This window comes from Gavia stellata, chromosome 4, assembly GCF_030936135.1.
Source record: "Gavia stellata isolate bGavSte3 chromosome 4, bGavSte3.hap2, whole genome shotgun sequence".
Lineage (NCBI taxonomy): Eukaryota > Metazoa > Chordata > Aves > Gaviiformes > Gaviidae > Gavia > Gavia stellata.
Genome location: NC_082597.1, coordinates 60344396 through 60359427, shown reverse-complemented (window position 1 = coordinate 60359427; position 15032 = coordinate 60344396). Strand labels below are relative to the sequence as shown.

At 44.3% G+C, this 15032-nt stretch overlaps 1 protein-coding gene across 2 annotated transcripts in view; it reads right to left on the bottom strand.

Moving 5' to 3' along the window:
- Positions 1-15032, bottom strand: part of SYN3 (synapsin III) — a 179818-nt gene that overhangs the window by 137173 nt on the left and 27613 nt on the right. Inside the window, exons 4-5 of one of the 2 annotated variants that reach the window (XM_059816858.1) lie at positions 14240-14242; positions 3562-3718 (exon numbers count right to left, since the gene is read on the bottom strand). In XM_059816858.1, the coding sequence (XP_059672841.1) occupies positions 3562-3718; positions 14240-14242 (160 nt within the window). The remainder of the gene's footprint in view (positions 1-3561; positions 3719-14239; positions 14243-15032) is intronic. The other variant, XM_059816860.1, reaches the window with a different exon arrangement.

The window sequence follows — 15032 nt, the reverse complement described above, 5'->3', positions numbered from 1 at the left end:
TGGGTAGGAATGTTACTGTCAGCAGCTCAGCTAGATATAACTGCCCCTTCCACATTTTGGTGTCAGTTCTTACTTTTTGTTGTTCCACTGGTTTTAGTGAGATTGCATCCAGCAACAAAACAAGACATGGGGCAAGGCAATGTGGCACAGGCTGGGTTTTAAGTGAGATGCCTTGCCTGGCTGGTTGGATATCAGAGTTACTTGCAGGGAGTCTTTACAGAGAAATAAAAAGATCCATTCAGAGGATCTCAAGGCCTTTCATGTATTTTTAAAGTGTCTAGGTCATCAGGGAGCCTATATCCCTTGACAGTCAGTAACAGTTTGGCTGGAAGTCTCTTGGACTCTGTAGATGACTGTCTTCAAGACTTCGTATTTCCTGCAGTCTTACAGATGCAAAAGTTGCCTTACAATTATGGACATTACTGCATGTAATATGATACTACTCTGAGCATTGCTCCCGCTGTATTTTGTATTGCAACTTTTCTAACACAAAAATTATTATTAGTGGTTGAAGCATTGTGTTTAGGGTGCTTGTAGCATTATTTCTCAATAATTCTGGCATCATCTTAAAACTTAGGTTTCTTAGATGTTTCTCTGTGTTTGAGATCCCCCTGAATACTTTGTTTTTCTTGCAGAAACTGCCTCTGTTTAATGCAAAATTTAACCTTTGAAGAAATTTGTGTATTGCAGTACTGGAAACCTGGCAAATGTCATTAAAAAATGGGGCTGCATGTTTGAGTAAACTCAAGCCCAAACTCAGCTGATTGTAATTAGAGTTGCTGAGAAAAAACATTGTTGCAATTTGCCAAGGAAAAACAGTCTCACTTCCATACCCCTCCACAAAATCATAAACACTTCTATGAAATGGAACCGTTTTTGGAAAAAAATAAAAAGGGAGAGTGAAAAGCACATTTCCCAGGGGTATTTAATTTCATTTCTTCATCTATCTCAACTGTTTTCTAGGTCCAAAAAGTTTCCAGTAATCTTTGTTGAGCAGATACCTTATTTCAAGATGCCTGTTTTGCAATCAGAGTGGAACATGCACCAAAGTGGTCTGTCCCTATCTTTCATTTCCCAGCTATCACAAAATCAAAATTTTCTGATTCTGCTGCCAGTGAAGCTTTCTGCCCTCAAATGCCCCAGTGCAATCTCTATCTGAGCTTCAACCTGATAAAATTTCAGTGGTGCCAAATACCAGTTCATATCTTAGGTTATTTAGTGCGTTACAATCATTGGTTTGGGGGGTGATGTGGGGGGGGGGGGGGCAGTAGGGAAAGGAGGCATTCTGCAAACCTGTTTTAGGTGTTTACAAGTGGTTTCCTTGACTCCTCTGGGAAGGTTGTCTGAGCGAGCTGTATTCCCTGTGAGGAAAGCATGGCACAACTGGACCCAGAATAGCTACAGCCGAGTTACTGGCAGAGTCAATTTCTCCCACACTGCCTTGCCAGCCTGCTTTTTCTTTCTTTTTTTTTTTTTTTTTCAATATGCTGAGTTTGTTTGTTTTCTTTTATTTTAGATTCCTAAAAATAGGCCTGTCACATCTTGAGGCCCCTGCATGCCATCAGAAACGTAATTACAAGGCATGAGTTGAAAAATGTCAACTAAACCTTGACTGACTCAACCCCCAAATCAGATGGAATAGACCACATGACTGTCTTCCTCAGCAAAAGCCAGTGTAAATGTGGAGGCTTTTTGTCTGGTCACCGGGGTCAACATACTCATGTGTGTAGGACCAACTGTAGGAAACAATGCAAAGGTGTTGTACTGAGCCTGGTATTCTTCCTCCCCTTTCCAATCCCAGCAACCCTCGTCATTCAAATGGGGACTGAGGCCAAATGTGCATCATCCACCCATGCCGTGATGGAAAAGTGAGATTTTTCTCACTACTCTCATTACTGCACTACAACATATTTGGAAAAGATGGGACCCTGCTTTTGGTCTCAAACAAACCCCCCTCAAAAAAATGTCATAAAAGAGGTGAAAACTAAGAAGACCATGTCTATTACACTGGTACCTTTTTGGTAAGAAATGAGTTAAATCCCACACTGCATATTCATGGAAATAAAAGTCTGAGTCATTACAGACCTCAGCTGGATTTGAATTACCAGTCAACACACTGCAGACTAATAGGATATTTATTCCAAGGAAAAAACAACAACAAAAAAGAATTAATTAGGTAATGAGGACACTTGCTATAAACATTCCGTCTCACCCCAAGCTGTATTTGTGCAATGAGTAAGGGGCATTCCTAAAAACGTATCTAAAAGTTTTCCATGGGGGGCATATTGGAAAGTCCCATCTCCTTGCCACATCCATATAGCTTGCAGTTCCCTGCTTTGGACCTAGAACAATTCAGGGAAATTTCCATTCTGGGAGCATCAATGATCAGAGAGGGCACTTTGCGATGAAACTGCTTGGAAGACCCAGATGTGGACTCCAAAATGGTATCAGCATCTGACTTCTTCCTGCAGGTGCTACGACGGCCAGCCTTGCTCCTGTGGCTCCTGATGGCCAGCCTTACTCCTCTGGCTCTCCTGCTCCTGCAGTTTCTGCTGACTTAGAGCTGGTCATAAAACAGGTCTGGGTATTTATTACAAACTTTGATTTGGGGCTGAGACAAGCCAATGATAATATTTTTAAAGATTTTTCTGAGATTTCCAGGTGAACTTGACAAAATTTAAAGAACAGGTGAAGGGAGGTCCCACTGCAAAATACCAAAACACTGTCCTGTTCTCCCCAAGCTGACTCAGCCCAAGGTGTTTTCAAGGTGCAGTCTTCCAGGCTGAGTGAACCAACACTTTATGATAATCTTGTATTTCTTTTTGAAACTGCTGAAAAATTCCACATCTTTCCCCTTTCCTTCTGCCTCTTTCCAAGGTCTTTGTCATTCTATGTTCCTTTTTTTCTTAGACCTAGTTGTTGAAGAAATCATCTCTCTACCTTTCTTCCGTTTCTTTTCAGCTAATTTCCTCACAACAATGCACCACCCAGAAAAAGTAGGAAGACAAGACAAGAGAAAAGTGCAGATTGCACTTCTGCACGGAATGGATAATCTTAGTCGCAGCCTGAGGCACCTGGCTGCCACAAGTGTACATCTAATAAAAGATGCTTAGAAACAGGATAGTTCAGATACCCTCTAAACCAGTGAATGCTAATGTTTCTTTTAAGGTAGTTTTACTGTGTTTTGGTCAGGACAGAGATGTGCTGCTATTGGTCCGTTTTTATTAATCTATTGCTATTCATCTACTCTGACTTACAAGAAATCTAGGTGTTACTGTACTGTTGGCTGTTTGTGACACATTAGACCCTGGGACAGGTGAAACGTCCTACTCAGGGTGAGGAAATAACACCTTGATGTTACTAGAGGTTGATAAAGAACCACTGCGGATGGGTTTTTTCCCCAAGGATTCCCAGCTGGATTCCTAAGGTTGTTTAGATGGTGGTTTTAATCTAAAGAGATGATTTCCTACGAAACAGACTGGAAGCTGAGTTCGGTGCTTTATTGGTACCACATATCTACTTTGCAGTGTTGGCATGCAGGAGAGCTGGATCGTCACTTACCACCCAGGGCTTGCTGCAGAAGTTGTAAATGGAGTAAAGGGAGTTGACTGTGTGGATGCCACCGTACTGGAGGCCGATAACGAGGCTGCGGAAGTCCTCTCCCAGCGCCATGCTGTAGGCATGCTGCCGGATCAGGACAAAGTCGGGCTTGAAGGACCTGGAAGAGACAAGGGCAGTGACGTTTTACTTTCAAACACTCAGCAACTCTTCTAGCCTCCCCGTTTCTTCTCCATGCTTATCCTTTTCATTAACGCATATTGTTCTTCTTTGTTCCTCTCATCATGGGTTGCTTGTGTTAGAAGGTAGCAAGCCAAACAAAAACTCCAGTCATTAAAAAAGGAAAAAGCCAACATAGCTGCAAGTGTGAGAGTGTAGAAACAGGCCAAAGAGATTTGCTGCAGTTTCCATGTCACTCAGGCATGCACAGGAACAAGTCACAAGCAGAGCCAAGGGTCATAAATTCACTGGTGGGGGGATTCTCTTTTCTTTCTAAAAGCTTGGCCAGATTTGGCAAGCTTGTTGCAATGTGCGACGCAGATGAGGGGAGCAAGTGTGTTTCCTGATGATTGAACTCGATATTGAAGCAATGCCAGTGGGTGCGAAGATGATGAGGGATTTCAAAAAGCTCTCGTAAACATCCATACATTGACATACATTCTCCCTTTAACCAGTTTACTACATACACAGCACATCCCAGGCTCTTATGGCTATGAGTCAACAAGTAAAGGACAGGAATGGTAATGTAATTAATCAAATGAGCAGAGCCCCTCATCCAGTGCTGTGACTCATGGTGTGGACTTCCAGAATATTATTTAGCAAGACTTGAGCCGGGACTCCTATGGTTCAACAGCAGCAGCTCTCAGCAAACACACAGAAAAGTGAGGCCCTTTCTAGGTAAGCCAACAGGCAATGGATTATCTTTCAAACAGCCAGTTCTCATTCCTTGCTGATGCTCTGTCTTCAGAGCCATTCAGAAATGTCTGGAAACAGCAGCTGGAAAGAAACTGTTCCCAAAATGGAGCTCAGCAGTTCATTCTCGAAGGCATGGAAGGGGCTTTTCCACTGAAACAGGGGATTATTTTATACTTTAACAGAGGTTGCATCAAGGACATTGGAGAAATTTCCATGCTGTATTAAAGTTTTTCAGAGAAATGAGCTCTGTAACCAGGTCCCATTACCTCACTACCCTCGAACATTTTCCTTGCTAAGAGACTATAATTTCTATCCTTTGGATGTATGAGCTGGAAATACTTTGGGTTTATATCCCCTATTTATATTTCCATCATTCTGGCAGGGAAATCTGAGATGGTGACTCTGGGCCAGACTGTGGCAACAAACACTGTATACAAAACCCAGCGCAGCTTTGTTGTTTAAAAGCTGTTCATTGTGTTTGTTGGCCTTGGACTTTTGTTCTCGCCCGAGACATGATGAGGAGCATGCTCTGCTTTTGTGATGCAGGAGGCCAAACGTTGGAAATGTTGTGATTCCCTCCCATGGAGTGTTTTTAAACCCAGGCATGTTCCCTAATGCACTTGGCACACAAAGGTGATGCTTTCCTCCAGCAGCGAGATGCATAACGAGCATTGGGAGGGCTGCATTATGACCGTGCAGATGACTTATGGACCTCCCTGGTGTCAATGGGGGTGGGGCAAGTGGTGACCCCCTGCTGAGAAACAGCAAGTGAACACAAATCTTGGAAAGCTTGAGCTGCTCCATTCTGCTGGACTTGCCATGTAGAAAGTGTCCCAGAGGCAGGCACAGGTACTCAGGAAGGTTTAATCAGCTTCCTAGGACCAGGACTCAAAGTCTGTGCTGAGTTACTAGACAGTTGTGGTGCCTAGAGGGGCAGGAGCTTCAGGCATGTCCCTCCTTCATTCAGATTTCCAAGCACGTGAAGAAGAAAATGGTCCCTGTTAACAGCTCAAGTCTTTCCCCAGACGTGACTCAGGGAGCAGCACTAACTGCAGTTGCACGGTAATGGTTCAGACCATTGCTCTGGTCTCCCCAGAGGAAGCAGCAGCATTTGCCCTTGAACATCTCTCCCAACACCCCGGGGTGGGGACATGGTGCTGTGGTGGGGAGGAAGCATGCAAACAAGTGTGGCCAGCCAGGGGGAGGACACACAGCAGCTGGGAAACTGCCTTCAGTGGCTTTACTTCTGCCAGCCAAAAGTTTAGAAAAAAAGTTCTTCTCTCTTCAGATCCTGGCAAAGGAAGAGTGTTTCAGCTTAGAAGATGGACATAAGAATACAGAATTAATATAGAAAAGCCAATTCTCAAACTCTGCATCGTGTAGGAAGGCAGGGCGCACTCTCATGCAGCAGATGAGGAGTGAATCTCTAAAGTGAAGGTGGACACTGAATCCCTGTTTTGAGCCGTGGGACAATGAGGATGTTCCCATGGATACTGAGAACAAGGCAGAGGAGTGCAGGGCCTGGGACTAGCTGCGAATAAACATCAGAGTCTGCGAGACGTCTGTAACGGAGAAACAGAGACCAGTGGCAAAATGTGAGGTGAGGGGCTGGAAAGGATAGCAGGCAGTAAAAGGAAATGGTAGGAGTGACGACGTGAAAACTGAATAACTGGGGGTACCAGTGATCGGGGGAGAAAAGAGCTTAATTGCTTCACACAGGATTCTTACTTTTTTGGTAGAAGAGTACTTTTGCAAGCTACTGCTCATTCTCAAAGTGTAAATCTTACTCCAACATAGCAAGCCTTGGATTTGAAATAGCTACTCATATAACTGTTTTCTTTGCTAGTTCAACCCATCCCAATAACATCTCCCATGACAGAAAACTGAAATCCTTGGCAGGCAGACATGTTAGGCAGAAGTCCCACATTTGAAACACGTTTGCCAAAGCCTTTGGGTGAGCCAAACTCAGTAGCACCCACCGTGCTGAGGTCCTAAGCACCTGAGTCCAGGAGGACTAGGAGAGCAATGGTAGGAGCATGTACCTTTCCTCTCCACTAGATCTGTCCATCCTGCATTTAGATGACCACGGGTGGTCTTGAATAAAACTGTACCTAGACCCCTGCTAAAGGCAGGTCATGGGAATGGGTTTGGTCACAGAAAGTATACAGGAGAGCCCATTCAAACATCTAATGGACAGGGAGATGGGATAGGTAAATGGAACTAAAAGTAAACCACAAATTTAAAACATGTTACTAATAAGCTGTGCTCTTCATGTTGGTGCAGTGCCCTTCCTGGGCTGTGTGGCAGACATCTAGCTGAAGCTGTGAATCTTACTTAGCTTGATAGCTAGATGGATGAAGCTTCCAGGAGAAAGCTGGAGCCCATCTTTGGCCACAACCCTTTCACAGAAGCCCTTTCTTAGACCCCAAGAGCTCAGTTCTCATTTAGAGTTTGGCTCCTAGCACTGCCTGGCAAAGTAAAGGACACTAAAAGGCATGTAACACATTCCCAGAGTGGCGTAGAGATACAATAATCCTTTGTTTTTAAAAAAAAAAATCCAGGAGACAGGAAAAATTTTATTTTCAGATTGAAATTGCTGGTGAGATTTAATTTTCCTCTGGAATGGAAAGGTGCTTTCCTTTCAGCTTGTGTCACCACAGGCAATGGCCTCTGCCACACATGGCATGAACCTTTCAGTGCTCCGAGTGGTACATGACCGAACTGCCCCCCCCCCCCCCCCCCAAAGCAAAGTAGCCCCCCACAGATCCCTGTGGTTTTTCTCACTTTGCAGTAGTTGCCTCCTTGTCCCAGATGCTAGCCGATGCACATAGCAGCTGCTCAGCCTACCTCTCCCCCGGTAATTGAGATCACTCAGCTATTACCAGAGTCAATCACCCCTTGGTGATGACAAGTATCTGGCTAGGACGACACTAGTGCTGCCAGTCCTGAGCCTGGACTCAGATACTGCAGTGCAGGATGCTTATTTGCATTTAACTAACTCTTTTTCAACTTGTTCCAATGGATTTTAGCAGTCTCTTTCTTTTTTAGTGGCAAAACTATACTTCAGGGACAAACCTAAGTATAAAGCCTGGATCCAAAATACCTAATAGGAAGAGATCTGACTGCAGAATATAATTTCTTAGGTTGGACCCATCTACCCTTAAATCTGTGGCAGCATTAGCTGTCTTGGAAATAGTTTTGTCAGAAATGAGGGAATATAAAACAATTTAAGAGATTCCTGGTGTTAAATACGGAAGTTAAACGTCTCAGGAGCGGCAGTAGCTGTTCTGGTGACCATGTGTCTAACTTCTCTAGTTATGAGAAGAGAATCAGCTCTGAAAAGATCATCGATAGCATTTCTCTGCAGAAAGCAGGTCCCCAGCCTGCTTTGGGGTAGAGAAGATGATGACAGCAAATCCTGCTGGGAGGTTTCATGCCTTAAAGAGATTTCGTATTTCTTACTTCTGCATATAGCCATAACTCTGGCTTGCTGCCTGCTCCTTCAGCTTTTCTCACTGAAGCACAAAGAGCTTTATGGGCATGAAGAAAGAATACACAAGAATAGATTATGTTGTCAAGATACCTTTTAATGATCCCTTCCACTGTGAATAATCACCCGCAGCCAAAGGGTAAACCTGCTTTATACTTTACCACCATGGTGGGTTTAAAGAGCTTTTTGCCCATGCTGTGGGAGAAGGATGGGCTCTCCTGCTCTCTTTCTTAAACAGTGCCAGTCTTACAACGTACTTTGCCCCTCATGTCAATAGGGAAAGATCTTCCCTGGACACTGAAGCAGCACATTCTCACTTCGGGTTCTGTCTACCCTCCATTATTCAAGGAGGCTTTGTTCAGTTTTCTGACACTTCCCAGCGATCAACACATTTTGACTATGTTTTCTTCCAAAGCCTTTCCTATCTTGGCATGACACGGAGAGGAAGAAAAGTGCATAATTAAGCAATATGATACAACAAGCTTTGCATTACTGGCAATTAATGGAGCCTTCAGGAAAGCTTCTGAGGCACAAGTCCAAACCATGTGGCTGCAACTACCTGAGAAGTGCAATAATGCCTTCAAGTATGCAGTGCCTCAGGTGTCTGAGAGCTAATAGAAAGTGGCATTCACAAATAGGAACAAGTTCTTTTTGTGCTTTACTTGGGTGTTAATAGTATTGTTACTACATTACTGAAAAGTAGTAAGAAATGTATGCTATTTTCACCTATCACAATGTTAGATTTAATGTTATGTTGGATGTCATAGTAAAATGGGAAATTTGCTCAGGAAAAAACCTCATTTCAGTCAAAACCTCATGTCATATTTTCCACAGAAAGAAGTAAACCCTGCTGAAGTTATTCAAAGAAAGAATGAATGTGATGACTTACTTATATGAATAAGGTAATGCAGAGCTGGTTTTAGAGAAACAAGAAAGCAACATAGAGTAAAGAATGACCACACTTTATCAGGCTGGAGGAGAGGAGAAGGAGGTCTTTTGGAACACTGTAATAGAGAATGGCTGGGGAAAAAACATGGGGTGTGGCGGAGAGCACTGTAGCAAAAGCAGCGGGAACCAGTAATTATGGTTGCAGTAGGACCAGTACCACTATATGTAGATGAGGATACCCTGGAAGGTGCTCTGATTTGCTTCTCAGCAACTGACCAATGGTCAACGAGCCATTAAATAGCATGTCACACACTGTTTGAACTGTACTGTTGCAATCTCCTAAGTCTGCCATATATTTTATTTGTAAACTGATCAACCTTGACAAGGAAGAGCATGTGGATCCAGACGATGTCTCAAAGTAGTAACAACTACACCTGCCACCAGCAGCTTGCCTTCAAAATGCTTGTGACCCAAATCTTTTACAGAAGGTGATCTGAATACTTTCCAACATCACAGAATAAATTCATAGAGTAATTAAGGTCAGGGAGGATCCCTGGAGATCATCTGGCCCAACACCCTGCTCATTGCAGGGCTAACTTTAAAGTGACATTTGGTTGATCAGGGTCTTGTCCAGCCAAAGTTTGAATATTCCCAAGGATGAAGATCCCCTCGCCTCTCTGGGCAGTTTTTCCAGTATTTGGCCACCCTTACTGTGGAAATTTTTAAAAAATTTTTATCTAATTAGAATTTCACCTGCTGCAGCTTGTGTCTGTTTTTTCTTTTCCTTTCACTCCACACTGTCAACAAGAGTCTGGCTTCATTTTCTCTACACCCTCCTCTTAGTTGCCTGATGGCTGTAGGTGGATCCCCCTCAGCCTCCTCTTACAGACTGAACAAAGCCATCTCTCAGTCTCTCCTTGGATGTCTTTGGTCCAGTTCAATGAGCTTGGTGGCCTTTCACTCAACTCGTTCCAGTTTGTCAATGCCTTTTTTGTACTGGGGAGCTCACAGCTGGACACAGTACTCCAGATGTGAACAGTGTCTTGTTAGCTACACTCTTGCTAATACCGTCCAGTGAGCCACTGGGCTTCTTCCCTGCAAGGGCACACAGGAGCTCCAGGTCTTCTTGTGTAGAGCTGTTTTCTCTCCAGCTGCCCGCCAGCAGTACTGCAGCTATTCCTTCCTTCCTCACTGCAAGACTTTGCGATTGTCCTTATTGAACTCCATGAGGTTTCTGTTGGCCCATTTCCCCAGTTGTGGAGGTCCCTCTGAACGGCAGCTCTGCCCTCTGGCATATCTACTATTCCCTACCCTCCAAGTTGTTGCCACCCATGAGCTTGTTGAGGCTGCACTCTGTCCCAATATCAGGTTGTTAATGAAGATCTGCCTGGACCGGTATAGTGCAGCTGCAGCAGGGCTTGGCGCTTCACTTCTCCGTTTGCCATTCCCTGGAAGAAGTCTTAGTAAAAACCCATGTAGACAGGAGACAAATTAAGGCAGAATTGGGGGGGGGAAAAAAAAGCGCCAATCAAGACTGAAACAATCTACGACAGTCTTTAATCATTCTTGCATTCAGTCAGGATTAACTAATTAATGAGTGGTCTAGGCCCTGGCAGCACATTTCTTATTGGAAAGAATTACTGTAAATGCGAAAAGGGCCAGGGAGTAGTTTAGTCTCTGAGATGCTCCCCACCCTGGTCTGCTCAGAGTGACTTTTGCTTTCTGGCAGCTGACTGCACGCCAAATGTTTTCCCAATAACTGTCAGCATCCTGCCTGCACGTCGGCTGGGTGCCAGCTGCTGGGGAGGTGAAGGGGGACATTATTCATCTGAGAGATCAGTAAACCCCGAAGAGAGAAGCAGGCCTCCAGGCAGCTGTTTAGCAGCAGGTTCTGAGGTGGAAGCAACTGATAATAAATACATAAATAAGAACACCCCAAATTCTCCTCTCTTTTTTAGCTCCCGCTCAAAAAAAAAGGAGGGGGACAGTCAGGTGAGGAGGGGGGAGATATTAATGAAAGGTGATAGTAAATCATCCCCCATGTGGAGGTAATTTCTTGGTTTATAAGTGTTTACTGGAGGTGTTAAATTGCTTTGCGTGTAACTGCCGTTTGCCAGGGTCTACCCTATTTGATACCTTGTCCCAGCCCATTATCTCTTCAGGGTATTTAAGTAAGGGAAGTGGTCATTTGACGCGTTGGTGTTTTGCCTAAAGTGCACTTTCAAAAGCTTACACGCGGTTACATACACTTCTCCATTACATTTACAGATTGCCCTGCCATCAATAGAAAAATATTGCCCAAATGTTTCTCAGTGTTAAATATATAGCACATATTGTACTATACTGTGTGTCACATTCTGTGAATCTTGGGAGAACCATGCGCTCAACATGTTTTTCCATCTGGCTTCTAGAAACCTAAACTCTCCCAGTTTTTCCCTTTTTTTTCTCCAATCTGCATCTTTGCAGAAATTGTCAGAATTTTGGTTTGGAAGTAACAAAAAAAATAGAAGAAGACATTCTAAAAAAGATCCCAGTTAGCTCAAGAGTTAAATTAAAAAAGACAGGGACTACACAGAGCCTAGGATTCCTCTTTGACACAACCTTCCGGGAAGATGAGAATCTGGAAAGTGACCTACTGCCTACCAATATGTCTTATGTCAGTGTCCAGGGACAGCAGCTACTCCCATGAGCTCCCTGGATTTTCTCCCTGTAGAAGAACTGCAAGAAACCACCAACTCTTGTGAATGAATAGCCCTCAAGAGTCAAGAAAATACCCATCTCATAGCAATGTGCAGCTACTGTGTGGTGAGAAGGCATGGCCTCTGTATGTTAGAAAACCCACATACGTCTTCCAGGGAGCAGCTTGTCAGTGGCCCTGTGGAGTGGGTGAACCTACTGGGATGGGAAAAGGTGCAGTGGGAAGGGGACAGTATCCTCATTGGGCTTTAAAGAGTCTTGCATCCTGGAGCAGGCAGACCTTTTTTAGCCAGAGTACACGTCTCCTGGGGTCTGCAAGCTCTGAATAGCAAGACAACACCTGCTGCTGGGCTGGCCGGTTTCTTCTCTGCTCCCACCATGTAAAAGGATTTGCTTCCTCATGCTGGAACTGTACGGCAGCTTGCGGTGCAAAAATATGTTTTGGGAAAAAAGCACTTTCAGGTCCTGGTGTATTTGGAATGGTGATTCAGCAGGCTGCCGTCCTGTTATCAGAGTGCAGAGCATAGTATAAGCACTGAATCATCTGGAACCAAGGGGAAAGTCAGTGTTAATTACAGGAATGAATGGGCTTGTATGGAGAAATCAGAGCATTCACTGACCCCAACATAGCTACAAGTGACAGGGGTATATCAGCCAGGGCAAGCAGGGTGAGACATGCACCTTCTTGGACAGACTGGCCAAATTCAGGCAAGTCCTGTAAGACTAAACACTGCTCCATGGCAGAGATCCTTCCCCATAGCAAGGGTTTGTACAAGGCACTCGGCTCCTCTTTGCTTTACTGTCAGTTTTGTCACCCTTCGCCACTTGTCAGGGCCATTGCTCCACGCAGGGTCCTCCTCATTTCAGATCCTGGGCATCTCTTGGTCCATCAGCTGTTGTCTGTGCTGTGGTACTACAGTGAGTCTGCATACTGCACTGTAAGTGGTATGGCCACCACTGTGGTAGGTCCCATGCAGACATACAAAAATGTACTTTCTCCCGTGGATGATCAGGCCCAATGACAAAAGAGCCAGTTCCACAGGGAGACAGGAGATGAGAGCAGTCTGGTGCATGATTAATTTATGTCCTTAAAAGTCTGAAATGCTCCCAAAGACATTAGTATTCCCCATGTAAGAAACCTGTCCAGATTTTCAACATATCCCTGCCTTATTCCCACATCTACTGGAATTAATAGCTGAAGGCTTGTAGAGCCCAAAAGGCAAACACAGGACTGCATTTAATCTAATGCAGAGGCTGAGATCATAGTTTGGGAGTCTAAGTGTTGTCAGAAGCAGAGACAACCCAAATTCTCATTTATACTAAGACACTTTTATAATATCCTGAAAGCATAAATGCACCTCAGAATGGATGCAGTGCCAGCACTGACGGCCTCTTTGCACTGTGGAAACATTGGTATGAAGGGCCCTTCAGAGAAATGAAGGCAAGTGAAAATGAAAAGCCCGTTCCTTACATCTAACCCCAGTAGAGGTGACACAGCCCAAGAGCTTTCAAAGGTAAATTAGATGCCAGACAGTTCATTCTCTGTGTGTGTGTGTGTGCACGCGCGCGCGTGCGTGCCTGTAGACCTGTGCAAAAGGAAGCTGTGCATGCAGTGGAAGGAGGATGAAGAATACACCCAAGTGTTGTAAAAGCAGGCATCAGCCCATGCTTGTTTTTTCACGCTGCTTAGTATTCCAGCCATCGCACCCAGAAATTACTCCATTTCTCTGTTGAGGGGGTTGCTCTGTCTAAGTTAGTGAGGGATCCTTTGGGATGAATAAGTGCCACCTCCTGCTTCCTATATATAACTTTTCACTGGGGAAGCTCTGGTGACAATTTTACCCAAAGAAGTGCTGGGATAACAAGGACCAACATGTGGGAGATTACCCCCCTGCCAGCCCTGGCTGAGACCAATGCTGCTCCTGATGCCCAGCTTATCCCCCTGCACTGTCCTCAGTCAGGGCATGTGTTACAGGGCACTGAAATAGGAAAGTGCTTGCTAGAGACTGCACATGATACTCCATGGCCAGATCTTCTCTTCTAACTCCAAAGAAAATGTGCTGAATAAGCTGATGGTGGAACTGGCACAGAAAAAACACATGCAGTTTTTTAGATTTGTTAGATGATAGTGTCTCCCTCCAGTAGCACATTTCACTGAGATTGTTAAATCCCTCACCTCATCCTACAGATGTGCAGAACTTAGTAGCTAAAAAAGAGGAGGTGGAGACCCAGAATTTTGTTACTGTAAAATTAAATTCTGGGAGCCACACTTGTTTTAAAAATGAGGCAAGCAAAGCAAAGCCTGGCTTCAGTTATGTTGTTTGCGAACTTACTTGTAGCTACTTGTTTCAAGATACACAGGCTAGTAGTCATGGAGGTCTGCATACTTCCAGTTCCTTGCTCTCTTTAATTGACAGTAGTGCTTCTAAAGCTCCTTTTTTTTTAAAAAATTTGCCTGAGGCAAGTGGTAAGTGTAGGGCTTCAAGGATTGTTATACCTTTTTATTAGGGGATTTATCTTCCAGGTAAAAGAACCACAATTCTTTCCTGGTGCAGTTCAAATCAGTTGGCACAGGGTCTAAAAGAATGCCTTAACTCTAAGGTGTCAGAAAGGATCAAGGGATCAGCAAAGACAGCACGTGATTTAAATGTGCAATAGAATGCCCTCAGTTTAAAGAAAGAACTGGGAGACCTGCTGCAAAATGCCAGAATTTAATAGGCTAATAGATTGTTAGATAGTTTATCAGTTAACATAATTTCAAACTGGAGAGAATAGCCCAGTGGTTGCTTTATTATTATTGTTGTTGTTGTTGTTATGAATGTTCATTATTTCATTTAAAGTCTCCTGGTTTGTAGTATATTCACTGTCTTTAGACTAAACTGCCACGCTCTGTTGCCTTGCTTTGAAGAGGCCTGTGAAGAAGGCAGCGCTCCTGCAGGGAGGGAATCACAATTGTGCCTGTTAGCAAGATGCTGTAGTATTTTCTTCCTATAACTTGTCAATCGGATTTCCAGGGACTTTGTGTATTCAAAAACCATGATGAGTATTATATCTCACCATCTAGAAACATTCTGACTTGTGACTGAATATTTTGCTTAATAATTAACAAAGGCCTAATAAGTAATGGAAAAAAGATGTCATCAGCAGCAGGGTTGGTGCACACATGTGAGTCGAAGGCGTCTCCCTGTGGCTGGGCACCCCGACGGGTGTCTGTGGCGAGGCAGGACACGGCTGCGGGTGGGATGGGGGGACTTGGAGGGAGTGGGAAGCAAGCTACACCCATGTCGATGGGCTGAGGGACCTCCACACAGCTCAGTAGCAATATGCTCCGTAATTCACCTTCTAAAGTGAAGAAGAGTTTTTATTTCCGTAACTTCTAAAGTATTGGTAGGAGTGGCTGTGGAAGTTGGCTGGCCTGAGCTCTTAAACTCTCTGAGCCAGGCAGGAGAGGGGCACATCAGCACAGGCTGTAAAAAAATGGCTA